The 27,179-nt window shown below is 46.8% G+C and overlaps 8 protein-coding genes across 8 annotated transcripts; 4 read left to right on the top strand and 4 right to left on the bottom strand.

The window, feature by feature from the left end:
• Positions 1 to 126: 126 nt before the first annotated feature.
• Positions 127 to 9,838, bottom strand: FPOAC1_013224 (uncharacterized protein; the record flags this gene model as incomplete). Its single annotated transcript, XM_044857565.1, has 6 exons — positions 127 to 770; positions 833 to 1,015; positions 1,077 to 1,421; positions 3,120 to 4,331; positions 4,396 to 6,506; positions 7,605 to 9,838. The coding sequence occupies 6 exons, from the start codon at positions 9,836 to 9,838 to the stop codon at positions 127 to 129; spliced, it is 6,729 nt and encodes a 2,242-aa protein (XP_044701748.1).
• Positions 9,839 to 10,222: 384 nt separating this feature from the next.
• FPOAC1_013223 (uncharacterized protein) lies at positions 10,223 to 12,547 on the bottom strand (the record flags this gene model as incomplete). The annotated part of the gene is made up of 1 exon (XM_044857564.1): positions 10,223 to 12,547. The coding sequence occupies one exon, from the start codon at positions 12,545 to 12,547 to the stop codon at positions 10,223 to 10,225; it is 2,325 nt and encodes a 774-aa protein (XP_044701747.1).
• A 4,638-nt stretch (positions 12,548 to 17,185) lies between these two features.
• Positions 17,186 to 17,440, bottom strand: FPOAC1_013222 (uncharacterized protein; the record flags this gene model as incomplete). Its single annotated transcript, XM_044857563.1, has 2 exons — positions 17,186 to 17,203; positions 17,252 to 17,440. 2 exons carry the CDS (start codon positions 17,438 to 17,440, stop codon positions 17,186 to 17,188), a joined length of 207 nt encoding a protein of 68 aa, XP_044701746.1.
• A 699-nt stretch (positions 17,441 to 18,139) lies between these two features.
• FPOAC1_013221 (uncharacterized protein) lies at positions 18,140 to 18,748 on the bottom strand (the record flags this gene model as incomplete). The annotated part of the gene is made up of 1 exon (XM_044857562.1): positions 18,140 to 18,748. One exon carries the CDS (start codon positions 18,746 to 18,748, stop codon positions 18,140 to 18,142), a length of 609 nt encoding a protein of 202 aa, XP_044701745.1.
• A 1,122-nt stretch (positions 18,749 to 19,870) lies between these two features.
• On the top strand, positions 19,871 to 20,470 carry FPOAC1_013220 (uncharacterized protein; the record flags this gene model as incomplete). The annotated part of the gene is made up of 1 exon (XM_044857561.1): positions 19,871 to 20,470. The coding sequence occupies one exon, from the start codon at positions 19,871 to 19,873 to the stop codon at positions 20,468 to 20,470; it is 600 nt and encodes a 199-aa protein (XP_044701744.1).
• A 1,541-nt stretch (positions 20,471 to 22,011) lies between these two features.
• On the top strand, positions 22,012 to 22,488 carry FPOAC1_013219 (uncharacterized protein; the record flags this gene model as incomplete). The annotated part of the gene is made up of 1 exon (XM_044857560.1): positions 22,012 to 22,488. The coding sequence occupies one exon, from the start codon at positions 22,012 to 22,014 to the stop codon at positions 22,486 to 22,488; it is 477 nt and encodes a 158-aa protein (XP_044701743.1).
• A 606-nt stretch (positions 22,489 to 23,094) lies between these two features.
• On the top strand, positions 23,095 to 24,616 carry FPOAC1_013218 (uncharacterized protein; the record flags this gene model as incomplete). The annotated part of the gene is made up of 3 exons (XM_044857559.1): positions 23,095 to 23,667; positions 23,726 to 24,018; positions 24,079 to 24,616. The coding sequence occupies 3 exons, from the start codon at positions 23,095 to 23,097 to the stop codon at positions 24,614 to 24,616; spliced, it is 1,404 nt and encodes a 467-aa protein (XP_044701742.1).
• Positions 24,617 to 25,148: 532 nt separating this feature from the next.
• FPOAC1_013217 (uncharacterized protein) lies at positions 25,149 to 27,122 on the top strand (the record flags this gene model as incomplete). The annotated part of the gene is made up of 8 exons (XM_044857558.1): positions 25,149 to 25,318; positions 25,373 to 25,447; positions 25,520 to 25,573; positions 25,626 to 25,696; positions 25,751 to 25,962; positions 26,023 to 26,129; positions 26,181 to 26,445; positions 26,514 to 27,122. 8 exons carry the CDS (start codon positions 25,149 to 25,151, stop codon positions 27,120 to 27,122), a joined length of 1,563 nt encoding a protein of 520 aa, XP_044701741.1.
• Positions 27,123 to 27,179: the final 57 nt, after the last annotated feature.

The raw sequence follows: 27,179 nt of genomic DNA, 5'->3' as shown, positions 1-27,179 counted from the left end.
GAGGTAAGGAGGCTGCCAGTAGGTCATACTATGACTGTAGCTTGTGGTCATATGAGTCGCCCCATTCAATGAACATGGCCAGAATCCAAACCCATCACTTTGGATTACTATTTAACTACAATAAGCTTAAACTTCTGCAACTACCTCTGCTGCACCAATCGCTTCCAAAACTCTAGACCCTGCTGCCTCCTGGCACTGTTTCATCCAGGGCAGGATTACTGTCTCTACTCTCTCCATGCGCTGCTGAAGCTTCTTCGATTCGGCAGCTATCTGAGCCAACTCCCTCTCTACCCTGGTCTGCTTAAGCATAGTGGTTAAACGAAGTTCTCCTAAAGACTTGTCGATGTCACTCCGAAGCTTCTCAACGACACGGAGGTAATCTCCAGCCTTGAGAACCTTCAATATGTCCTCCGCATTCTTTAGGAATACCTTGGTCCTCTCAGAATCGACAGTTATACGCTTAACAGCCACATCTCTGATCTCTATTCCCGACAAGAAAAGCGCTTCAACCTCTTCTGTGCTTTTGTTCGTATCAAAACCGTCATGACCAATCAGTATGTTCATCCACTGATCCAGTTCCGCTGCTTCAGGGTGATCCCATTCTTGATCTTCTAGGGTTTTCTGCATTTCTCGTTGAGCAAACTCATAGCATGCGTGCTCCATCACTTGCTGTAACTTCACCATCAATCGGTGCTGCACTTTAGCTTCTAGAGGCACCGGATAGAAAGGGTCTTTGTGCCAGACTTTCAGCTTTGTAAACCTATGCCGCCCTAAATACAGTTACATGCAATTAGTACGAGTTTAGCATGGTTGAGTATGACGTGATGCTTACCTTTATCTTGATTGCTCACCTTCTCTACAGGCTCATCTGAATGTTCTTGGTCCGCCTCAATGCGACACAGCCCTCCCAAAATATTCTCCAAACCTGATTCCACAGTATTCTGGTTCGAAAGACCATCTTCTATGGGATACGTCGGCTCTTTCTTATCTTGTGCGCGCTCTTCCCTCGGTTCCTCTGTTATGTATAGTCAGTGGTTGCACTATAGTCTTCCCCATTGCGAATCTGAGTCACATACCATCTGAGGGCGTTGTACACTCTGCCAGAGACTCGTATACTTCTGCTGGGCCTGCCTCAATCCTGGGGGGTTCCTCCTCGGGGTCTCCCAACTCATAGCTCGCTAGATTGCATCCATCATCATCAGGTGCAGAGAAGTCGTCATCGCAAGCTTTCTCCTTCATAGCCGGCACACATACGTATTCCTCATCTGGTGCCCCAGGCTCCGTCTTCCTTATTCCTTGGTCCTCTTCTACTGCGACCTCAGTATCGCAAGGGTAGTCGCACGGTGGTGCCTCTTCTGTAGCCGGCTTCGGTTCTGTATCCCAAACTACCTCTTCATCGGCAGCCTTTTCAGGCTCTGCAGCTGGTAGGGGATTTTCTAAGCTAGAATATAATAAAGAACGCAGCCCCGGTGAAGCGTTGTTTACTAGAACCTTGATAGATGCACAAACCACATCGCAATCATACCTGATGAATAGCCTATGAATGTCCTCCCTATATGCAAGACTGTCAATGGCATCCATGATAGCTCCCTTATCATTAGTCGTATTGGTGTTTCTACGTTTGGCCATCTTCTTGCATTCCAAATGTCGTAGATGCTTGACGTCGTCTTTCAATACCATATAAACGGTTTTATCGTCGGGGAATTGCCGATTGCACAAGTAACAGATCGTGTTGGTTAAGGTACCGTCTAGATTGAGCCTTCTCATCGTGCAAGCACAGTAAGAGACGCGTGCTTCGCGTGGCGCGGCCATAGCTTGAGTGCACCGAGGACGTCTTCACGGAAATGATGACAATAGAGTTGAAGTACGTCTAGTCCGTCAGCGAGGCCCAGAATGAGGTAACGGATCCCTTAAGAAAGGCGGTTGAACTGGTAACAACTTTCATGTTGACTGTCTTGAGATGCGGGGGTCTTGAGACATTCGGCAAAGCTGCCTCATTATCACGTCATACCCTCGCGCTGTATGTAAAACGAAGCTCAATGATTTAGCTTCAGCACAGTCTCTGAGCTGTCAGAGTACTGCTAGGCCTCCCGCGCTGGTAGTAATATCCACCCTGATATGATTGGTGACAGCCGGAACGGTGAGAAGCCTCATGACGTGCTCTACTTCAAAAGCGAATCGATTAAAGGTCACAAAAATCTGTGTGTGTGGAGTTTTAGTGGACAATAGAGATCAAGGTTGCCATCCGTGACACAAAACCCTGTGCTACCATGCTGCTACGTGGCCCTAGCATTGTGGAACAACCAATGAAGCAAAATGGTAGGACTACGGATAATGGCCAGTCACTATCCAACACAAGAAAAATATTTAAGTTCTGGTGAGCTGCCTTGGAAATGTGGTATTTTTCTCAGTGCGGGGGCTTTAAGACATTATGCAAGGTTGCCTCACTCTGCCGTCATTGCCCACCGCATTGAGCAAATCAGTTGAGTCTTACAATCATCACTCACCATATACCAGCAATGCCTGTTCTGCCGCACTTATATGCTATTTTATTAACCATCAGGGCTCCTTCCGCATTCGTCTGTCCTTGCAGGTAAACTTGTTGTTTCTTGAAGCCTGTAGTAGTCGGGACGCTCTGGCTTCCTAACTGAGTTGGTCGGGCATATGCAGCCATTTCCCTTTTCATCTGTTTCCCGTTGTAGCTGGCTGTGAATCAAAGGTTTGAACCTTGTCTATGATACGGAGAACGCGTGGGAACAGCACTCAATTCAGGTTCTCAACCTAGAAAAGGACTGGATCTAGGTGACATGCGAAGATGATCATCCATGTAGCAATTGTCAGCGTATGTGTTGTTTGTTGATTGAACTTGATTTTTATTTTTGATGCAATAGTTCTTCTAAGGTTCATATCTCTGAACGAATTGATCCAGAACTTTGCACTCTAATTCTAGGACTTTCGGACTATTTGCCTCAATTTTGAACGGGAAGAGGGACCCTCAGACTTTCATTAAAAGCAGCAAAGTATGAAACATGTCCAAGGTTAGCTCTCGGCCCAATCCTCTATATGCAGTCGCACCCCTTCCAATATCTTCCCCATGTGCGACTTTCTGATTGACTGACATTCCTGCCGTATCTTTGTAAAAAAAATCTTCAAGAACGGAACGGGACTTTTCGAGAGCCCCGATCTATTGATGCAGGTGTTCGTTGGCAGCGTTGGTGGAATCCAGCCATCAGGCCCAAAGCCGACTGTTCCATCAGCAGCTTTCCACGCAAGTCCGAGAAAATCGCAAAGGTGGATGTAATCGGAGAAACTTGAGAGATACAGCTGTCTAGAAAAGATATTGAGTGGTGTAATGAGACTTCGAGGGATAGCGCTACAATTCTGCGCCTGGGGGACGGTGTAAAGGTTGAGATGGTCCAGCGACTCAAAGCCGAGATTGACCCTCGGTGAGTAAAGCCGAAGAGAGACGTGTTGGGACGCCTCGATATCAGGTAGAAGCCTTTGGGCCTCGAAGGGACTGACAACTAGAAGACGCTCATTGAGGATTTCATCTTTGCTCGTCAATATCCATTGCACGGAACGTTGAAATCCGTCCAAGAAGTCTTCGGAGCCAAGTGATTCCTCGACGACCTTGGAAAAATCCCTCGTCACCCATACGTTGTTTTGGAACTCGCGCACATCAAAACTCTTAGACGCCGAGGTGAGGTGTAAGGTGGCGAAAGCGGGCTGAAACGCTGCGGTGGATCCTGTGAAGATACCACTCTGGACGAACTTGCGCACATCCGCATGTAGACTATGTCTTGCCGGCTGCGCTGGGGGTGGCCTCTCCACTTGGCTTTCTTGTTCGGTTTCGGGCGACAGTTCACGCTCTTGTTCCTCTTGTAGTGCAGATGTGCGTAGCTCCGCTAGGCCGAATTGCTGGCAGAGTTCATACATCATCGCACCAGAGCGAGATCCGAGGCGGTCGAGGAGTGAAGAAATACTGGGGTGACTTTGCTGTGGGTTATAACGCCGATCTAGTGACAATGCCTCATCCTCTCGGAAGCTTTGAGCGCATGCTAATCTGCTTAATTGGTCGTTACTGGTATTCATGTCATCCCATAAGCGTTGTTGGTGATCGAAGCGTATGCCCTGGGTGAGCCACAATGGCACTTCCCGCCGTAAGCTCTGGCAGGTCTCGCTGATGGCCCAACAAAGAACATCTGATACTGTTAGACTGCACGGGGCTATTTGGGCCCGACCCATGAGGCGAATTATCTTTTGCTCAATCTCTCTCGGAATGCAGAACTCCACACTCTGCCCTTTTCCGAGCTTCCGCATCCTCATGCATGCTGCGAGGCAAGTCAGCAACGATACTAGCCACTCTTACTCGCCGAGTGAAATGGTGAATCATACCTTGCACTAGTCTATCCTTCGTTAAGTTTGCACCCAGTGTTACTGCCGCTCGATAATTGGTAGGTAGCCTCAGGTCTGTGCCTCTTGTATGGGCCTCGTCGAGAAACACAAGACACTGGTCTAATTGATCCGCAAAGGGCGAGCCTTGAAATTCTTCGACTTGACCGGATCGACTGAGCACCATGATATTATCAGAGTCATCGAAAAATACGACAGCGCGCGTGTGGTTATCGCCACCGTAGCTCTTGAGCCATTCTTTACTGAATTCGAGATTTGTGCGATCGACAATCTGGGCACCAACATCAAGGATGACGCGGATTTGAGAGCTCATTCCAGTTACCATGGTAAGAAGATAATGGCTGTTCAGTGCTGTTCCTTTCATGTCCGCAGACATCATTGCAATGGTGTTCTCCGGCCTCAGAAGGTTATTTAGTACCAATGCGTTGGTGTGCTTCTGTTCAGGAAGATCAAGCTGCTTCATATCCAGAGGGAGAACATAGCAAGAATCATTGGTGCCACTGAATCCTGTGGTTACATTAGACTTCTTCTTGCCCAAGTCCCAGCCTGAAGCAGACAATTTGTACGGAAATTCTTTACACTCCTTCGCAAAGACCATGTGAGAAAGAAAGTAGTCAATAGCCGCTTTGGAGAACCGAAGGTGAGGAAATATGTTCAACTTGCACTGCGTGTAGTCTCTGAGGTTGACCCCCTGGAGGTGCCTGAATGCATGCGGCATCGTAGTAGTCTTGACCCAGTCCTGGTATTCCTGATCCGCATCGTCCGACCGCACGAGGAGATTGAATATCGTGAAGAGAGCCTCGTTATCTAGCCCACCATAGTAGTAGCTTAGACAAGTGAGGACAATCACCACGTCAGGGTGACTAAATTCTGACCGGGGGGTTGGATTGTCCTTAGCTCTGAATGGTACTGCAAGTTTCGTTCCTGTTTTCCTATTTGGATCTAGGCCATAGTTGACTCTCCAACGCTTCTGGACAAACGCGAACGCGAGTATACCGGATGCAAAGAGCCCTCGAAGAAGAAGTAAATGGCTCTCAGTGCTCTCATGCCAGAAGGAACTATTCTTCACCGTCTCGACCTCAACATCTGGCAAATCCAGCCGGGTAATGTACTGGAAAACTGCGCCCCTGACGACGGGAGGCTGATGTGAGATTGGAAATCCATCCATACCGGTCTCGCATATGAAAGTTGCTACGCGCTCAAATATTGTCGCTTCAACACGGCGGTGAAGAATTCGGACCCTAGGAACCCGACCAGGATGCTGACCAGTGATGTCAAGGGATTGCGAGAATTCTGCTTTAGCCTCCATACAAAATCGAAAGACGAGGCCCAGAGTTTCCTGAATGATTCTCCATCGATCTGGGCTGTGATAGATCGGTCTCTGCTGGCCAACTGTGTAGACTAACTCAAACTTGACGCTCAAGTTCTCGTCAATCTCATCCACCACATCTGATGAGTATTCGTGAAAGAATTGGCGAATCTCCACCATCCTCTGGGCGACTCCGCTCCTCTGGTTGGCATGCAATTCCAGCTCCATCAGCTGTAAAGATAACAGATGTTCCGGCTGAACGAGGAGAATACCACCCTCTCGCATACACCTGGTTAAAAGCTTGTGGATAGTCTGTGCTTGAGATTCATCCAGCCTAATGTCTCTGGAAAAGGGTAATTGATAAACTGGGCGGTCAAGCATACCAGATAACTTGGAAGTGAGCATCTGCTGCATCTGTTTCGATTGCGGCTTTGCCACGATAACACGGACAAGGCGTGAGCCATTGCCCTGAGCGGAAGCGACAATAGGGACAATGACAGAAGACTTGCCTTCCCCCATATTCAACTGCAGTGAAATGTTTTCGCCGTCTGGAGGCTGCATCATTTGTCGAGCAATCTGCTGTTGTGCTTGCCGGATCATGATCTCGCTTTCGCATTCAAGAAGCAGCCATTCGGGGTACTCATGGACCTTCCAACCCTCGTGGCCAGAATTTTCAAGCTCGCGAACAAGGTCGGCTTCATCCTTACAGAACGAGACCAAGCGCTTCGCCTGCTGAAGAGCAGTGATCGCAAGTCCGTATTGCGCGATGGCATTCTGCCAAGGTCTGGAAAGTTTCGACCATTGCGATGTTTTCAGCTGCCCCAGAAAAAATGCCGGGCAGACGCGGGGTCTACAGCGGGTGTCTTGGAACGCTTGTTGGATGGCTACCGGGACATCTTGTTGGATTTGATTGACTGCTTCTAACAACGTCTCATAGATGGACCTGGCATTCGTATCACATTGCACCAGATGCTCTTGGAATGCTATCAGTAGCGCTGATGCATCATTTTGGGCCAGCCCCCAACTCGTGAGATCTTTTAAACTGGCCAGACTCTGTCGTAGCTCCGCCAAGTAGCGTCTTTCAAAGGCTAGTTTGGCTTTGTCATCCAGGAAATCGAGGAGAGGAATGAGCTTTGTGACCTGTCCATAGCTTATTGATCTCCCTCTGAGGAGACTTTTGATCGAGGAATTTTGAGTTGGCGTTGCTGGTCCTTGGCTTTGACGAAAGAGGTCATCCACTGAGAGGAACCCCAGTGGCTGGCTTGTTGGCTGAATGGCTGGCTGCGTGAAAGAGCCATTAGCGATGCCTCTGTCCACCGGCAACTCTTCAATTCTCTTGATCAACCTCACTAGATATCCACGAAATTCGCGATTATCATACCATTTCCTCCACTGTCCAACAACCGATCTCATTGCTTTTCGTGTGTCAATGTACGAGGCGACATTTCTATCCGACGGTGCGTGGGGATGTTCACACGGCCACTGAAGAGAGAGCTCCGACTTAAATAATTGGACTGCATGGTTTTTCTTATTTTTGTATTCTTGACGGCGGCGATTTATGATTTGGTGACCCTCCTCATGTGGCCGTGATGCCAGGTGTGATGCGGGCGTTCTGTCGAATGAGATGGCAGCAGAATCGGCGATACTATCAAGCTTTGTTTTGTTAACTTCGTATCCTTCGGATAAATCATAAGAGCTCTGAGAAGGCAGAGTAACAGTAGAGATGGAGGAAGATAAAGCGATCGAGAGAAGTGCCTGTGTGACCTGTTGATCGTACTTGGAAGAATACGCCACTGTCGCTATCCAAACCATTAACCTGAATTTGTTGAGCCATGATTGATTACTTTGAAAGGCCTGGTGTAACTGGCACCAGTACGCCGACAAGAAAGTTGCAGGGCTGCTGAGCCACTTTGAGTCGTAAAGCAGGTCATCCTCTGGTGGAATTGTTCTCGGAAATGCGATTGCCTCGTTGCTCAGAAGCGTGTACAGATGACCGGAGAGCCCAGCAGCGACAGGCTCAAGCAAACTAGCATGGCCCCTGCACGCTCGGACAGCCATTTCCGCAGCACGGGCTGCTCGATTTGAAGACCCATCATCTCTTGACTGGTATATGACATCATGCAGAACAGAGAAGTCCTCTGCACCATAGCCAGACACACACTGGCGAGCCTTCCTAAGGATAGCTCGTTCAACCAACTCGATCGTATTTCGACTGAGTTCTTCTGGCCTATCAGTATCAGGGTAGAGAAAGCCAACCTCGACAGATCGGTCGATGATTTCCTTTGTGATTGTGTAAAATCTGTCGTCTTGAGCGAGAAACCCGAGATCTGAAGACCAGGAAACTTGCTGCATAACTCTCTCGTGTTCGGGGTAGAAAACCCGGACTGGAGAGAGAGAAGCGATTGATTGCAATCTGCCATGCTCTGTTGTAGACAGTGGACCGGGTGCTCGGACAGATGCCGAACCCAAGAGACGAATAGCTTCCTCCGTTCCTGTCCGCCCTAAGAATGGATCTGGAAGGCAGAAGGATGTAAGAGCATGGACATAGGCAAGAAAAAGCTTGCTCTCAAGCTTCGTACTCGCGACGAGGCGGCGAAGGAGTTTATCGATCCGATAATTCTGTATGCGCCGAGCAGTTCCATAAGCTACAGCGGCAGTAACTTGACCTCCAAGCCTCTGGATCTGTACACGTCCTTCTGGAACAATCAACATCCTGACTGACAAAGCAAAGTCACTACGTAAAATGAGCTTGCTTGTAAACCCCACCAACGTCCCCAACGACTGGTCCGGATCGATATGCATGCCACGAAACTGTCGGGATCGGATGGTTGAGTCTTCAGCCTTTATGAAAAAGTCGAGCTGCAACCGGGGCACATGGATTTCTAAAGAGCCGACAGATCGGTCAAAGAGAATGTGGAGATAAAGTGAGTCTTCGATTGGCGATAATACTGTTGCCAAATAGTGCGCCATTCCGCTGCATGGGGCGAGGAGACATATGCTTGCACCTTGTCTCAATGTCCAAACTTCGCCTGAAGGAGAAAGGTACCAATTGCTAGAGTTCCTGGCCCATGGATCTTTCCGCGGGCGAAATTCCACAATGCCCGTGCTGATATGATACCAATGGGTATACCCATCGACAAATGAATGTGGCAATAGTCCTCTCAATGTCCGTAGCGGGATTAGATCTACATGGGACCCGACAGCCTCCAGCCTAATGAGCAGGTCCTGACGCTGCATTCCAAAGTGAACAGTGTTACCTTGAAACTGCTGTGTGGTACAGAAACGCATACCTGGCATATTACTAGGCATTACTTCCAAGACAAGACCGCCGAACAGTCTTTTGTAGCTGTCGTGACTTTCGTACTCTTTCGGAAGGCGTGCCAAGGGGGAACCGCTGACTAGTAACTCCCCTGTAAAAATATCAAGATGGACCCGCAGTCCTTCACGGGTGGTTGTCTGCAGCCAATGGCATGTTTTGTCAGCAAGCGCCCAATTGGAGACAGGAACAAATGCTGGCCAACATCGTTTCACGGCAATGTTGAAGCACGAATTGGCAAGGGCGCTCTGTCCAACCAGCACATCACGAGCGCGGTACATGGTGTGTCTCCATCTATCGAATAGGGCGTTTTGGAGAGGTTCGTCTGTTGGAATTTGTACAGGGGTATTGTTGTGAATGATGACTGAGCATTCAAGCAAGATGGATGCTCGATCCGAGTCAGTTAGCACTTTGGCCAAAAAGTACTCATCCACATTGAATGAATCGACACATACGAGCGCAATGTTCAGCACTGCCCCCAACAAGCCCTTTCGATGGGCCTCGTCAGTAGTTGTCTGCGCTCTTTCAAGCACGATAGCTAGCCATCGGTAGGAGACAGCACGACACTCATCGATAAGGTCAATAAAGGGGCTGACCAGATCGCTAGGAACTTGAGATAGGATTCGGGATGCCAAGAAGGTCAAGGAACACAGAGCGGTATAGGATTCCCAGTTCTCTCTTATTCGTGAGACCCCATTGGCCAGATTGTTGAGCATCACTTGTCCAAACTCATGGTCACGAAGCCTTTTGTGTGTACACCTTGTGGCCACTAATGATCTAGGGCCGGCCTGCAGGCTCATTTGAAGCAGAAATATGGCGGTCTCCATCTTATTGAAGTCGATTCTCGGCATGGCAAGCTGGTTCAAGATGCTCTGCCACTGGATGTTGTATCCATAAGGCAGTTCGGCTAATGACTTATACTCAGACAAAGACATATATTCCGGGCAATCTGACTGGCTTGCGATCACCTCGTTGGGGGTTTCTCCTTCCGGCTTACGCCAAGTGCGCACGAGAAAGCGACTCAGCTTGTGAGCACGCCCTGGAAGACTGAAGGTGCAGAGTTGTGAAAACCCATTTGTTGGCAGGAATTGCTCAAGGAACCAGCCTCGAGATCCATCAAAGTACTGGTAGTGAAGCCCATTGTTGACACAAACATCAGACTCAGTACAACTATGCACATCCAACTATTTCCGATGAGTAATGATATTTGGCTTTTTCTTAGATAATAGATGGACGCGGTAATCTTTACCCGTTCGAAAGAACTCATGGAGCGGTGGGTAGTCTCGTAGCGGATGGGATGACTGTGGATGAGGGGTTTCGAATTGCTCGCATAGTAGCACATCATTGATGATGTACAGAGTACTATCTCGCCATTCAGAGAAGACGGCAGGGACAGAAAGCTCAAAAACGGTCGATTGAGCCTCCAACTCGTGTTGATGCAAGGGCCACTCGTGCATATCAATCTGGAGGCTGTCTGCCTTGGCCAGATACTCGCACCGGAGACAGGCGCGAGAATGGCACCAGACTGGAATACCATCCTCCTCTCGGGTATATCCATCACACTCCGCCCTGCCATGGTATTTTTCCATCCAAATGCTATACTCTTTCTTGAGTCGTCGAAGTTCCTGCTTCTTCTCTTGCCTTTGGGCCCATGCCTGAGCTTCAATCCTGACTTTCAGTTGCTGATGCTCTGGAGAGGTAGAGAAATACTCTACTGAGAATGAACGTGAGCAGCCATAAGATCTGAATATAGATGGCCTTCCATCCTCTTGGGCAACGCGTTGCCGCTTCAACAGGTACTTTTCCAAAATATGGAGTCTCTCTGCTTCAGCACCAGCTGTTAGAAGCAACGCCTGCCATATCTCGACGTGAACCTCGGGTTCGTAGAACATCAGAGAGGGGATAGCCTGAATAGCTGCCTTGTCCATCGCCACCCATAGTTCGCCGATGGCGAGAAGCATCCTCGATGCACCCTCAGGGCGGTCAGAGTACTGGCGGCTAGCCACCTGGTGGTATGACTGGATCAGCTCTTTCAGTTTCTTACATGCATCATCCTCTCCGATATGATGCTTTAACCACAATTCAAGATTATCGGCTACCCATGACTCTACTATAGCCAATCTAAAAGGTAGATATGCTTCGCCTGTTTCAATTGTAGGAAGGCAGTTGTCGTCGAGTAATCGCACATATGTAACTGGGTTGAAGTGTGCAGACCTGATTGTCTCCTCTCTTACCGAGACTGAGGCGACAAATGTGTCTATTTCCGGGAGGGATAGCCGAATGCTATCGTCCAATTTGAACTTTTCTATGTCTTTGAGAGCCAGAGGCCTTTCATTTTTCATGCAGATACGGTCCCATCTGTCAGTCAGGAACTGCGATGTTTCCGATAGAATGTGACGGACATGTATCAGCCACCGACCGTCATATGGATGGTCAAGCTTGCAAAGCCTACGGCAGATCTTAGCCGACATCGTACTAAGTTCATCACTTCCGGCCTCATGCTTTGTAGAGATATCGAGCACTTCCGCCATTAAGAAGATCATGAACTCTTTGTACATATCTCGACCTCGGGATGAAGATCGAACCATGGTAAGCTGTAGACCAACTCGAATGAGTAGCCAGAGTGGTGATCGTCTCCATGGGAGCTTGCTGTTGCTCCACATGACTTCTTCATGGGTGTTTTTGCGAAGACCAGTGACGCTAACTTGCTTGCCTACGCCCCGAAGTATACCTGGCAGTAGGTCAACGACAATTCGTGGATGTACCGTCTCCCTGTGTTCGATATGCTTTTGCTTGGCCTTCTTGACTTTATGTTTCGTCTCCTCGACAGTTTGGTGGCTCATCTTCGCCAAGGTTTTGGCAAGTGCGTCTTGAAAATCTGCATTTTCAACATCTCGGCAGGGTATCTCGGTCGCGTTGGCTGGAAAACGACGAACTAGACGGCCTCGAGTTTCCATAACGTCCTTGTTGGACGGAGATAGTTCGAATGTCTCAAAAGTAACTGAGGTAGTAGTTTGATACACGAAAGCGCCGCTATTCTGAGCCGGCACGTGAAACAATGCAGAGGGGGCCTTTGCTCGATGTGTCAGTATTTGAGTGAGGTCATGTTGAAGGGCCGCACCTTTGAGGGAAAGCTGCTGCAAGACATTTTGCACACCATCCGCACTCAAGAACCCATGGGCATTCTTGGATTTCTCCAAACTTCCGATCATGACTGAACAAGCTTTGATGGCGGCACCAGCCCCAGGCTCAGTTTCCGTGATAAAGCTGTCCAAAGACTGGCGAACGAAGCTCATGAGAAGCCTCTCATTCTTAGAGCAATTGTCATCTCTATCTGGGAGTTTTCCGGGTAAAACGAGGTGAAAATAAAGATATTCCACGTCCTTGCTAGTCAGGTTCTGTAGGTCTACATCGGTGTAAGACATTTTAAAAGAACAGGAGATGTCAGGAACGAGTTTGAATTTGGAAATGAGACTTGACGTGCTGACGGAGCGTAGCTTAACCTTCATTAGTCTTGAGATTGATGAGAGTCGTATCGAAGAGATGGGACATAAAAAGTTGGCTATGGGCCTTTATCCTTCGCTACGCAATCAAGGTACCGTCCATTGAAGATCCCAGTCAGCGTTGGTGGGCCTCCCACATATAGATGTCATCGAGGTAACAAGACATGACGACGCTAATTCAAATTCAGCCCAAGATTTAGGCAGTGTGAAAAGACTTTCACAAGGTGCAGCAAAATTGATCATCTCATACTCCAGCGGCAGGTACTTGACTCCATAGTATCAAGGTTTCACTTCTATCTCATATCATTGAGCTACGACTTCGCTCAAGATAAGGGAGGATAGATGAGTGCCTGAAAGGCTTCTTTGTCGACTAAATTTAATGACACAAAGTATCCGCCTCCCCGCCGGAATTTCTATGGTTGATACGAGAAGGTGGCATAGAACTCGATGAGCTGTTTATCAATTGATGAGCGTGCATAGGACAGCATCTCTTCCGCAGCCGCTATTTTGACGAAAAGAAAAATTGGATTATCAAGCAGTATGGTTTTGACCAATGAGCCGCTTGACGAGGAAGACCAATAGCACTTTTCTCAATAACATGTGATCTTCAATTCCAAGCCACAGCTTTAAGTTTCTTGAGATAAGCGTTTGCCATAACGGGCTTCAACCATAGGCCGGATCTAGCTTTATCAGAGGCTGTTGCGTCAAAGTCACGTCATTTAAAAAGTATCGTGCTAAGAGGGGGGGCGCGGGTAATGGAGTGTGAGGCAGGTTTCCACTAATCAAACGTTAGAAATACCAAGACATGACTGATCGTGACTGATATCAGTCCAGCTTACAGAATATGGTTTCATACTACGGCGCCCAGCCTGAGTAGAGGCACCTTTCACAGGTAAGATGACCTCTCTGTTAGCTATCATACTGTATAACAAAGCCTGTGTCTTCGCGTAAAGTTAATATTGTATTAGTGATTTCCCTACCCGTAGATAGCTGTAGTTAACCTTCCCTTCTTAATACAACCAGAAGAAAACTTTTCGATGTTGGGAGACGTACAACTTAGCATGACCCGTCTGTCAAACCCCCACTCTAATTCATTCACTCCCACGATTTAGATATCTTGACATCCATGTAAGACAAGGAACTAGTACGAGGAGAGATCGTAGAGTGGGGCTAAAACTGAAAAGTAGCGTTGTCTGCGGTTACAGTAATCGTGGACATGCTGCTCGCACTTGTCTAGCCACGCCGGTAAGCCTGCAGGTTAGGTCACTGATTCCTGGTCATATCTTGCAGGGACTTGCTTACCAACCCCTCGCAAACCTAAAATCAGAGTATCGCTTCGCCATCTCAAATGTGGTAATACGGCGAGGGTTCTTGCCTGGGGATCCAACAACTGGCATATTTTATACTTCTTACTATTGGAGCCACGATCGATGATCATTCCGATGCATTCACCAAGACTCAGTCCATAGTGGCGGCAACAAAAGACTCGTGGTTTTCCGTCTCCAGAGACCAGGGGGGGGCGGGGTGATCTAGACTAAAAGAATCTAATGTTGAGGGGTAAAGCTACATGGGCTACTTATCTTGACCTTTCAGCTCCCCCCTCTCAGCCCGTGGCTTCTCTTTCTCGACAGAAGAGAAAGGAGATAGCATAAAAAGTATATCTACCCTACGGGTGATATTGCGGTAGCACAGACTACTACTACTATTCCTATTTTGTATGCATTAGAGAGAATTTTCACATAAACATCTATGCCTCCGTTCGTCTGGTAAGACCTATTTACCACTTTCATTTACCGACTTTCCGTACTCAAGCCAACGACTGCCTGCACATTGAAAACCTTATTGCGAGCGTCGCTAATTTTGAATCGATATGCAGGTAGCCACCTCAGCTTAGCAGGAGAAATACACAATACGGCTTGCAAGGTGCATAGCTTTGTTAGGGTTGCCACAATTCTAAATTCCAGGCAGCAATAGTTTTAAAACCCTTGAGCAGTCTAAGTTAAACAAAAACTGTCGTACCTTGCGGGTTCATCCACACTATCTGTCGCCATATACCAAGCAACTCTTCGGTATTTATCATGAGGTGAGAGAGAAGGCTCGGTTGTAGCCAGCATCTGTAATGTAGCCGGAGGTTTTCTCTTTGAGGCGAATCGGCAAATAAGATCATCTGGCCAGGCCTCAACAATCTTGGCGGAGCGTGCTGGTGTGCCTAACGATGACTTGATGCTGACATGGGGGGCAGATAAGCCCTGGCACCTCACAACCAAGGAGCGCGTGACAGTTAATGGAAAAATCTACCAAGAACTTATCGTGGCTGCCTCGATCGTCTCGGCAAAGCATACAGTAAATTCCATTCTGAAACCACGAAGGAATTGAACCGAAAGCACAATCGACGGCGGTTGCATGCCCTTTTAAATTCTCATTCACGTCTCGCATAAGTGGTAGATGATCAAAACTTCACTCCAATAGTTTGGTAGCAACAACCGTGAAGACAAGCATCGCATTCTTATGCTGAGTACTGCCTTTATCCATAGCCTATTAGCCCTAGAGCGGACTGGACCTGCGCCATAGAAGTCTAATAGTGCCTTAACTTCTAGTCGGTCCCGAGCCTCCTTGATAACTGCTCCAATCTCAGTGCTTCGAGATACTGGAGTCGCCCGATCAACGAGGAGTTCTTTTAGTCCAGTGCCACTATATTGATTGAAGTTCTCCTGTGCCAGAGATCACATGGATTGACCTAAGCAATTGGTGACTGCTCATGGCTCCATTGATTACCTGTGATCTATATCAACATTACAAGTAGCAGCAAATCCCATAAATTATAAACTGTGTACATTCTGATGAAACAAGACGTCTTGCCGTTAGCTAGAACAGTCATGAAAGACTCAAGACCACGACAAGCCAGGATCATAGTTCCATCACACAGCTGTGTCTGCTCTTCCTATATCAGCAATTTCCTTGCCATGCTCGGAGCATGTTAATACAGGCCGCCTGCTGGGTATCGTTAGTATTGATCATTCTATAGTTATGTTTTGATATGTAGTGCATACTTTCTCATAGCATAGGAACCTTTGTCTGCGTAGGCAGGCTGCCGTGATTAATAATTTAGTTATATGTGATGACTGGATTTCAATGTAAGCCGAGTGACCCGAGGAGCACTGTTGATGACACGACCTCTAGGGAGATGTTAATGATATTTGCGAATGGGGCTTTGGTCATTGAAAAATGCACATCATATAATCATAGCTCAAACTATAAATTGTCTGGCCCCATTCGACCACAACATCTAGTCTGTCTAGAGGTCTACGAGGTCGAATATCGATTGACAAACACGTACGTATTCAATGACTTCTGCGATATCAAAGGTCACTTATTGGTTGCTCAAATTTCAGTGGCGTCGCTATGACATGTGGTGCGTCACATCCAAGTCATGATGACGTGATTCTCAAAACAGAACCGAGGCTTTCAAAATTACGTTTCGTGGCGTCAAGTCCCCAATTACTATTAAGCATACACCAAAAGACACCAAGAATGTTCACGATGACACGATCTCGGCATCGCGGAGACCCTGTAGGTGCGTGGGGAACCGGATATGGATAAGCCAGAGGACCAGGTCAGCCCGCGACCCCTCGACGTCTTGCACAGTCTCGGCCTTCTTAACTATGCTAACACGTGCCCAGCTTAGTGTGATCCTCCAGAATGTCGATGACCGAAAGACTCTCAAATGATTACCGCTTACGCACGGTGCCTCTTTCGACTCCCATGCAGAAATACAACCCGACATGCTTGACTGGTGCGCTTGAGAACCCTGCCCAAGAATTATCGGCGAAAACTTGTCAATTAGTCAGCCTTTGTCTTTGCCCTGCTGGCACATCTGAATCGTGCCTTATCCATAATTGCCTACTGGCTTAATAATGCTGTTTACAACAGAAATGTAACGCTTCACTGATGATGTTAACTACTCTATAATAGGAGATTCAACGGTTGATCGCAAGTCACCCTATCGCAATATACCATGACATGCCGTGACAGCAATCTTGATCGAAAAATAATAAAACTTAGTCTTTTATAATATCTAGATCAAGAATTTATATTTCAGAGCCAAGTTCAATTAGATTATCGGGGGCAGCGTTGAAAACCTAGGCTGGAGTTGACTGGTGGAGAATCACCTGGAACACATATGTGATAGTGGGGACCCAATCTTACCTGTAATAGACAAACACCAACCCTAACACCTCAGTATAATAGATACCTGGGTGTTAGCAATAAATTAGACCTGGATGTACGGTTTCCTAGAAGCACGAATACGCATATGACTACTAATACATTTTGCTACCTGAGTAATGGATGTGATCCCGTTCTTCCTGAGAAGCATGTAAACCAAGCTGCGAGGTGAATTTGAGGAGCTCGCCACCTCGGATGCTACAGTGATGGGCTAGAGTAGAACAACTGCCGTTGGAGCCCACTCGGATATGCTCACTATTAGCAAACTTTCGAAGCAACCTAGCCTCGAAAGTATTGTGAGAGTCATTATAAGCTTCTGTGGCCTTTCTTGACTTGCCTTATATATTAATAAGTGCGAATTATATTTATATGTAGTAACTGTTGAAATGAATGCGACTATAGAATTAAAACATATTCGCTCTACTTATACCTAGCCGTCTGTAACGCCGTTAGCAGGTGATCAACTGCATCTGCATCTAGACTGACCCCAGAGGAGCTGATCGCCGTCATGTACATCTCCAGCCAGCATATGAGAGCGGCAGTGTATATCTTAGTTGCAGACTTCCAATTCCGAGGGTGTTGTTCCGCATCTTCATCCCAGCAAATACGATTGTCGCTGTCGATATGAACTCCTTTCCCTTCCACAGCCTTTTCAAGTGGGCCACTAGTTGCCATTGTTGTTTATCTCTTTTTCTTTTTTGTAGAGATGTTGGCACAAGCGAGGAAGTAGGGAGAGAGAAACAGGTTTGCTAATCGCCAAGTGCGATCTAATGGTAACAAAGAGAATTTGTGTCAATCGTTTGTCGTCGTTACAACAGATAGAAGTCACAAAGCTCTGTGCATTCATGTCGAAGGATATTGTAGAAACTAAAGTCCAAGGGCCAGCCTAGGTAGTAGGCAAATCATAGCCGTAGTCCCGGGGCATCGAACCGACGGGGCATCGAACCGACGGGTCATCGCGATCACGGCGAAAGCGCCAAAAGTGAAACCAGATTAGTGATCATCGCCTCTGGCTCTTCATAGCCGTCCCTCCATTCCTATGCCCAATTAAAACACTAAAGGATGACGTTGAAGACTTTCCTGGTTGGAAGAAAACAGACTACGCATCAACCTAGTCTCACTTACGAAGGGGCGGGAGTGAAGCCGTAACGATCTAAGAGAGATAGCCATTGAGTTTGACTTCCAAAATCGCTATTTAATATCCGAAATCGCTACTTGATCAGATCAGTGAGGCAATATCACCTATGTCATCAGCACTATGTCTTCGTTCCGAGATTAACGACATGCATAGATTTGAACTCTCTTCGAGGAATTACTGTTGGCTAGTGGGAGAGAATGTGCATAAGTCCCGAGCTAGACTTGTCTATTTCTATTTTAAACTATCTTGTATTGAATCGGTTTGAAGCTTCCTCCATTGGACTTGCCAGCTGAACAGGCAGTGATTGCGACGATAAGGTCCATCTCGGCGACAAAGTCGATGTGATCACCAGGCTTACTGATCGGTGGCTCCACTGTGAATTTGCCTGTCTTGCCGTCAACGGGCACATTCATGAAGCAATTAAAGGCGCAAGGGATGCGGTCCGGTGCGACGTCGTAATTCTCTAGTGCAAGGGAAAGGTTGCCGAAACATCCGTGGTGCGGCTCCTCGTGTCCATATATGATTCGGAAGGTATCTTTAGAACACGGGGTAAGCAGAAAGTCGTGTCGTCCGCAAGTGTCGTTGACGATTTTAAGCATGACATTGCTGCGGTTTGAGTAGAGTGGGTGGCCAGTTGTCAGATATATGGTGTCTGCGTAGTCGAAGGTGCGTCCATTCGAGATAACTTCGTCAGTGTCCTCCCGATTGAACGCCACGAGGTCAGAGACTTGGTCGCCCTTTGAATCAATGACTAACAGATGTTGGCCTTTGTTGAGGAGGAATGAAGTGCCTGTGCGCGGCGCAAGTTCGATTGTCCCATCAGTTAGATGTCTAGTGTCCTCCATTGTAGTCGATAAGTAAGGCAAGCTACTCTAAGTTGTTAAAGATTGACTTGGGCATTCAAATACCGAAGGTGTTCCAAATGCAGAAGGTATTTTGATTATACTATATTACGTAGCAATAGTGTTCGGATTAATGTTAATCAGAAATGACAACATCATTCCAATGTCAATGGATGATGCGAGGATGCAGGGTCATGACCTCATCCACCTTTCCCCAGCTTTTTCTTGGAGCCCCGCATTCCAGATGCCATCTGACACTAGGATCGAGTATTGAGAGATCCATTTGTTGCGGGAAGACTAGTGTATCCAACCGCACGAATGGCCCAAGAGAAAGACGGCGGTGTGACTGTGCATTGGGAACTTCCAAATGAAGAGGTCTATCGGAGCATAAGTCCCGATAGGTATGTGTGCATCATCGCACGTCGCATGCATCGTTTTGATTTGGGCTGGATCATGAGCAAAACAATGACAGCAAAGTGACATGATGATGTAAGAAATGCTATGTCACGGCTCTTTGTCAGATGTGTGATTTCTTTGCCAAGTAATGTATCCAGGACCTATCAACTTGGCCACTCAATATCAATGACACGTTCGGTTTACGCTCCGGCTTGTTGGTAGATCCTCGAATAGACGTTTTTATATTGCTAATATTATGACATCCGATATAAGTTGAAAGAACGCTACCTCGAAGCTGCCCGACTTGTTCTGGTTTTCTATATTCAAAGATAATTGTTCTTCTAGCATCATGCAGCTCGCAATCAATGCCGTCCTTTTCGTTGTCGCATTCCTAATATTATTTCACCTAATACAATTTCAAAGAACTATCGACCAGCTAATAAAGAAGTTGAGATCGGCAACAAAAGATCTCAAACTTGGAACATTACCTTCGAAACGGGACGCGGGTGTCTTCGCCTCGGAACTGTTGTCAGGTTCACACATAGAGCTCTTGACGAGGTTTGTTTCCATCATAGTCGATTTGCATTGTGAAGCTTACATGTTATCAGAGATGACGTCGAAGGACGATTCGACAACAATTCTTGGCAAGGACTTGCATATCATGATTTCAAAAGCACGATATTAGCCAAGGGGAATCGCGCCAAAACATTTCCATGCGTATATGCAACAATGGGCTACCGATCAGGCGATCACCGATTTGTGTTTCTCGAGTCAGATAATCCATCGGAGCCACGTAATGTACGCAAGGTAGCGCTAGCTCTCGCCGAGTACCTACGTATCTCAACTTCCTTGGGTCCAAACACTTCCCTTGTCATCATCGGGGCACCCTCCGAAGAGGAACGTACGGTCGAAGAGCATAATCGCACTTTTTGGGACATGCTTCGAGGCCTTCGTATTTGTAATCCGAAAGCTTGGCCATGCAACATTCCACAAGACACGGAGGATGCGAAATGGACTTTCTGTTTCAGTGGAGAGCCAGTGTTCCCGGTCATGTTGACACCGGCCCACCAAGAACGTTGGAGCAGGCATATGAGTGTGCCACTAATTGCTCTACAACCGAAATGGGTCCTGGACAAACTCCTTCAAACTCCTGAGAAACGAAAATCAGCACAAAACAAAGTTCGAAACCTGTTGCAGAAGTACGATACGATAGGCATTAGTCCAGACTTGACCGACTATGGTGCGGCTGGCACAAGCGAGATTCGTCAGTTATGTCTACAGGATAAAAATGAGTCTGTTCAATGTCCATACCGCAACTTTGACAGCTAAATGCCGTGGCTACGGTGACCTACACCATTATAGAATATCAATGCAGTCTAACTTTACGTGGTATAGACCTCTTTAGCATCTAACTGCTTAATAGTCTTGAATGGCCTATGAGGCATTACAGAGATTTAATGCTCAGTTTTAATAAAATATTTTCTTATGAAACCCTTCTGATATTACTTGGGAATTTGCTTCTGTAATTAGTTATTTTTTACCACTTTTACAATCCACTCTGACCTACGAAACCGTTTTCGCTATGTCGCAACTACCCCTTGTTACGATCTGAGCGGCTACGTCACGTGTACCCCACACTCACTTCCCACTACCCCACAATTTCCCCATCACCATATCCAATCAATAAAGGACCGACACTTGCAGGACCGACGGCGCTCCAGGACCGCGTCGCTCCAGGACCGACGACGACCTCAAACATCGTCGCTCCCACCACAACACCAGTAGTATATATACATTCGCTTAGCGCTAGATAGTACGATGGCCTACCAGCTATCAACAAAACTTCTTTACCTGAATACGCCTAACCCGCTCTATTCACTATTAAGAGACGTGACACTTCGCAACGCTCAGTGACAACACCCTACGACTCTGCCAACATAAACCAGTACGGACTAGTTTATCCCTTGGGAACCTTCACCCGTCACACCCCTACCCTATAATAAATACCGCATTCGACCGGCGATAAATTCTATTCCGCAAAAGATATCCGCTCTCTGTAATAATGTAAAACTTCCTAGTCTTGGGTGAGATAACTAACAGAATTTCTAGTATTTTTGGTACCTCCATTCCTCCAGGTTGTCACCGCTGTCAAGAAATCTCCCTTTCCTAGTTCATGGATATGAGCCTAGAAATATGAAAGCTTTTACACCAAGTTTGGGTCCAGGATCAGTATTGAAGAGTTGGGAGATTGGAAGGATGGGATGCTAATGCTATGGGATTAGATAGTTCGATTTGTATCAGCAGTATGTTTATGCTAAACATACAATTGAGAGGCTTGATATGGCCTATGAATGATCTGTGCTCCCGTTAAAGTGAAAAATAGCAATGTTTCATCCCCGCGTAGCGTTAAGCTATAAATAACAACTTGCAGTCACTTGATACTGCACAGACCGCTAATTAATAAAGACAAAGCAAATTAATTTACATTTACCTTCTATACTGAAGAATAAGCAGTCCTTGCATGATTCCAAAGAGTCTTAAAATTGCATTGCGAAAAAATTCATCTTATAATACAGCACACTAAATATCATGAAACATTTTTGCATAAATCAAACCTATAATCAGGTTGAAACTTCCTTTATGCGCATAACGTCGATGGTGTGTTTTAGCGTCGTTATCAAATTGAAAGGTTAGTATCTTCAGCCTAGAATGCAACTGAAGAGCGAGTTAATGGTTATTATGAAAGGGCCGCAAACCCAGTTTTATATACCCAGTTAAACTTCCATTCACCGCCGCCTCACTTTCTCTTCAACAACTTATTCATTTCTATATACGACGCTCATTCAAACAGTTCATTCCACATTCATTCAATGTTTTCAAGAACCAACAACTCCAAGCCTCAAGAGGCAGAAGAATCGCCTGAAGATGATGCGGTGTCATCATTAACAACTCCCAAAGCTCGTCCAACTTCATCTGGTACCATGCTGGATTTAGCGACGACTCGAAAGGCGGCTTCAAAGCAATATGCTCAAGCTGCAAAGGCCGAAGAAGCATATCGCATCAAGAAAAAAGCGACTCTGGCTCGAGCAAACTATAACGAGACCAAAGAACATTTCCGCGAAGCCTTCTCTCACTTCAAGCTTGCTTTCAGGGGACTATTTTCGGTCATTGCAAACTTTACCTATTTGATCAGCGAGAAACGTCAGATGAGGAAACAAACAGCAGAGAAGAAGGCACGCGAAAGGAACTTAGAGCGAAAGAAGAAGCTTGAGGAGCAGCTGGCAAAGGCAGAGGCGGAAGCGGGTGATAGCAAAGAGGAGGATAAAGACAAGGACGATGAGGAGTAAGAGTCATGTTGTATCATAGCTGTGGGGCCAATTTGATGTTCACTTTCCTTTGTATTAGTTTATATCTCTGTGACTTTCTTAATTTAGTTTTTAATAACCTTTGACAATCCCCTTGTACTCTTCCCCATGCCGCTTGGGTACAAGGATTACGACCCAACAAGTCGTTACGCCTGTCCACAGTTTCTGCTGAGTCATGGATATCTCTTGGCGGCACCGCTCTTCGGAGGCTAAATGAAGACTTTTACAACAGTTCTTCCTTCTGAAGGACACCACGATCTGAAACCGCAACAATCAACGGCATAGTCAATCCATCGAAGTCCATTATATCGTATTCAAAATCAATTGTCTTACTTTACAATGGAGCGCCGGTCAAAAACTCGTGCGACGCTTGCATGTCTCCCTTGTCGAAACCAGCATCTGAAATGCGACGGGACACGTCCTATTTGTTCCCGGTGCCAAAGCCTCTCTAGAGCCTGCGCATTTCCCGAATCGCGTCGAAGCGGTAGCTATAAAGCAACTTTAACAAGATCACGGGCTCAAGATCTCCAACCCAATGATTTAATACCCACTGATAGCGTTACATCCCTTACTCCGGAATTTCGGCAGATGCCATCCGGCTCAGTTTTAGGCTTTGGAGTGAGGGAAACTACTCGTGATTTCGGAATCGAGCTTATTGACTTGTACTATGAAAACTTTCACCCTAGTCATCCTTTTATCCTGCCGAGGACAGCTCTTGATGCGAGGTATGCCGCTGGATACCCTAATATTCAGCATGTCGTAGCCGCTGTTCAGCATATTGGCTCTTTTTACACAAGCAACCCTATCCTCGGGATTGAAGATTGTTTGTTGGAAAAGAACGAACAGATAGATGGGTTCACCGTGCAAACGACTCTGCTGATGGCATTGGCAAAGAGCATGTGCGCTGAGCAGGACCTTGCCGATGAACTACTGTCAAAGGCAATGCACCAAGCACGCCTCATTGGCATGGACACCAAAACATTAGCCGACTTTATTTCCGAAAGCGATCCAGTACTCGCAGAAAGTTGGAGGCGCACAATGTGGATGTTATACGTGAGCGACACAAATTTTGCCGTTATTCGACAGGACTATGACCTGAGGCTGAAAGACATGAGCTTTGACGTGGATCTTCCATGCGAAGATAAGGAGTATAATGAAATGGTAACCGTCCAGATTTGTCCCTGGATAAATATTGTTATTGCTAAACTGAATTACGAAGCTTATCCCGTCGACGAGAACGACATTCGCAGAGTATCATAATCGCGAGTACGACATGCAAGAAAAGCCGTTCTCTTCGTTTGCATATTACATCGATGCAAGTATGATATTTGCTACCACGCTTCCCGCATCGCTCAAATTCAAAACCGTATCTAAAGCAGAGATACTCTGTGATAATCTTGAGGCCAAGATCGCCGGCTGGTTTGCGATGTTACCGCCAAGTAAACGAGATCTGGATGTTCGGCCTGCCTTCTTGGATCAACTCATTTTTCAATCACATATGATGATGTACACGTAAGAACTCGCACATATTTCTCGCTAGTTGTTAAATCGAACTGACCAAAAACTTCCTAGATGTCTTGCTTACATACACAGACCCTTTTCTACCCTTCGATATGACCCTGTTGAAGGAATCTCTACGTGTGGGTCGCCTCCCCCTCCACTCCTCATGGGACTCGGTGGTGGAGGCGGGCTGAATCGTCAGTCGCATCTGCAAAAGCTCTTACAGGCCATCCGCAAGCAGAATCAATGCCTTATCATCTTGCCCCTCGGTTCTGCCCAGTTGTCGCCTTTCGTCATTTGCATGGTTGCCTGCTGCACCATTGCTCACCTCGTAGCTTGCAAGTCGGCACTACCAAAGGACGAAGCCGAAGTAGCCCGATCCCGGATCCGCGTTTGCCTTGGCACACTCAGGCATTATGAGGATATATGGCCGAGGGCTAAGAAGATATTATTGGAACTCAAGAGAATTGCCAATTCCATTTTTCAGACTGAGATGGCGACCTTGCATTATCAGCCCACCTATGCTGAAATCTCTGCAAATCAGCAAGACGCCACGCTTGGGGATTTATTTGAAGAGGAATGGCTGGATGCCCTAAGGAACTTAGCATAAAGAATGAAAGGGTATAACGTTTGTATTATACAAAGTGAAACGAAGCTGTAAGAGAAGATAGTAAACAATATCAGGGCACATTGACTGGGCTGATGAGCAAATAAATTAAAGACATTAACGAGCGAAATCGGTGCCAGGGCCTTCTTGGTAATCAGTGTTCCCTTGTTTCTTGGCTAATATTAACAACGATAATAAACTAACTTCTTGGACACCAGTCCGCTCTTTTACCGGAACCTGTCGGCGTGAAATATCATGTAATTAATTACCTCTTAGTTCGCTCCGGGATACGGGGCCCCACCCAAATCCCGAATTGCCTAAGGGCGGGGCGAAGACCCCTTGGTCATCCCGAATACCCGTGGTTAACAGAATGCATTGAAGGAAGTAGCTAGCTGAAAGTTCGGACAAGACTTGCAGCAGTTGGGGTTGCAAGTATCAAGTAAACATATAAGACTGCCTTACGTCTCAGTTGGCTTCTCGAGATGCAACTCCCCAAGTCCGCACCCTTCCAAGACATCATCAAGACCTCGTCAAGATGATAGCGCGTTATTTCCGGACCACGGCCCTAGGTACGATTGTCAGGCTAGTAACAAGGAACCGATTCCTAGCATTGAAAAGCTACAAAGATCAGTATCCCAAGGAGGCAAGCAACGGGTCATCACACTGTAACCTCCAGGTAGAGGATGATTTTATACTTGTTGGATGGTGAGTGAGAAGTGTTACGCTATCAATCTTCGTTTTTTCTTACGGTAAATATAGGAAATCAGACGATGATCCTGAGAATCCCCATAATTGGTCTACAGTGAGGAAGACGGCGGTGGCCGCCCTGATCTGGTAAGTTGTATCTAGTTTGATGAATCCCGACCACTACCTGAACCTTACTGAGACCCAACCTCTTCTTGACAGCTTGTACACTTTTACCGTCTATTGCGGGTCGTCGATTTACGTTCCAAGCGTCGGGTACGTTAAAGGTTTGTGGGACATAAGGACGATACACTAAGTCAGGATATAGACAGGTCATGGAAGAATTCAACGTCACAGAAACATCCGCGTCGCTAGGTCTCGCCCTTTATGTTCTCGGATGTGAGTCTTCTCAATTACCGTCACGACTTTGACATAGGCTGACGAGAACTACAGATGGATTTGGGCCGCTACTTTTCTCTCCGCTTAGCGAAATCCCCTACATCGGACGTAACCCGATCTACATTATTACGTTCGCTATCTTCAATGTCCTTTGCATCGGAGCGGCATTGACAGAGAGCTTCGCTGGATTCCTCATCATTCGTTTCTTGCAAGGATTCTTCGGAAGCCCGTGCCTCGCCACTGGTGCTGCGAGCCTTACGGACATGGTAATGCCAGGTTTCTCTAGCTCTATCATGCAATCTATTTACTAACTGCTTGTCTAACAGTTTTCCGTCATCTACATCCCATACAGTCTAGCGGCATGGTCAGGCGCTATGTACTGTGGCCCAGCACTTGGCCCATTGTTTTCAGGCTTCTCAGTTGTTGTCAAAGGGTGAGCTCCTCCTATTTCTACAGTATTTACATCCTTTCTAATCAGCAATAGATGGAGGTGGTCCATGTGGGAACTGCTATGGCTCTCATGCTTTGTTATCGTCCTCCTCGTCGTCTTCTTACCCGAGACATCTACACCGACGTTGCTGTACCACAGGTCCAAACTGCTGCGAGAGGAAACAGGGTCAGACAAATACAATGATGCGACGTCCATTGCGTTGAGGGCGGTGACCCCCAGAGATGCCATAAAAGCGGCGCTGATTAAGCCATTCGAAATTTCTCTCAAGGATCCTTCAATCGCATTTGTCAACATTTACGTAAGCTGCATTCATCATGTTGCGCGTTTTCCCTTCGAAATATCTCCATATCTAATTCCTCCGTGCAGACATCATTTACTTACGGGATATACTATTCATTCTTCGAGGTTTTCTCACTTGTTTATCCCAGGATCTATGGGATGAATCTTGGAGAAACGAGTGCCGTCTTTGTGTGCGTTCTAATCGCGTGTATTATTGGTATAGTATGGTACCTGTCTTGGTATCGTATATGCATCGAGAAGCGTTTCAAAGCACTGGGTTCCTATGATGCCCCCGAGACCTTCTTACGTCCTGGACTACTTGGCGTCTTTGGTGCGCCAATTGGCATGTTCCTGTTTGGCTGGGGCGCAAGAGAGTCAATTCCCTGGGAAGTGCCAACGCTTGGTATTGTTATTTACTGCGGATTCTCGTTTGTGGTGGGCTCTGGCATCTTTATTTATCTTCCATTGGGTTATCCCCATTACGCGGCTAGTCTTTTTGCCGCCAATGATGCCTTGAGGAGTTCGTTTGCTGCAGCTGCCATTCTATTCGGTAGGCCTCTCTACCTGAATCTAGGAATTGGAAAAGGCTGCAGTCTATTAGGCGGCTTGAGCATACTTGGTATTGTTGGATTCTGGTATCTCTTCCGCTATGGAGATCAATTGCGAAAGCGAAGCAATTTCACGATTCAACGATAGAGGTAGACAAGAAGGGAGATGATATCCTCTGGCAAATCGGTCCAGTTATGTAAGTCA

This window comes from Fusarium poae (genome assembly GCF_019609905.1).
Source record: "Fusarium poae strain DAOMC 252244 chromosome Unknown contig_1, whole genome shotgun sequence".
NCBI classification, from domain to species: Eukaryota; Fungi; Ascomycota; class Sordariomycetes; order Hypocreales; family Nectriaceae; genus Fusarium; species Fusarium poae.
This window is presented reverse-complemented; position numbering and strand designations above follow the sequence as displayed.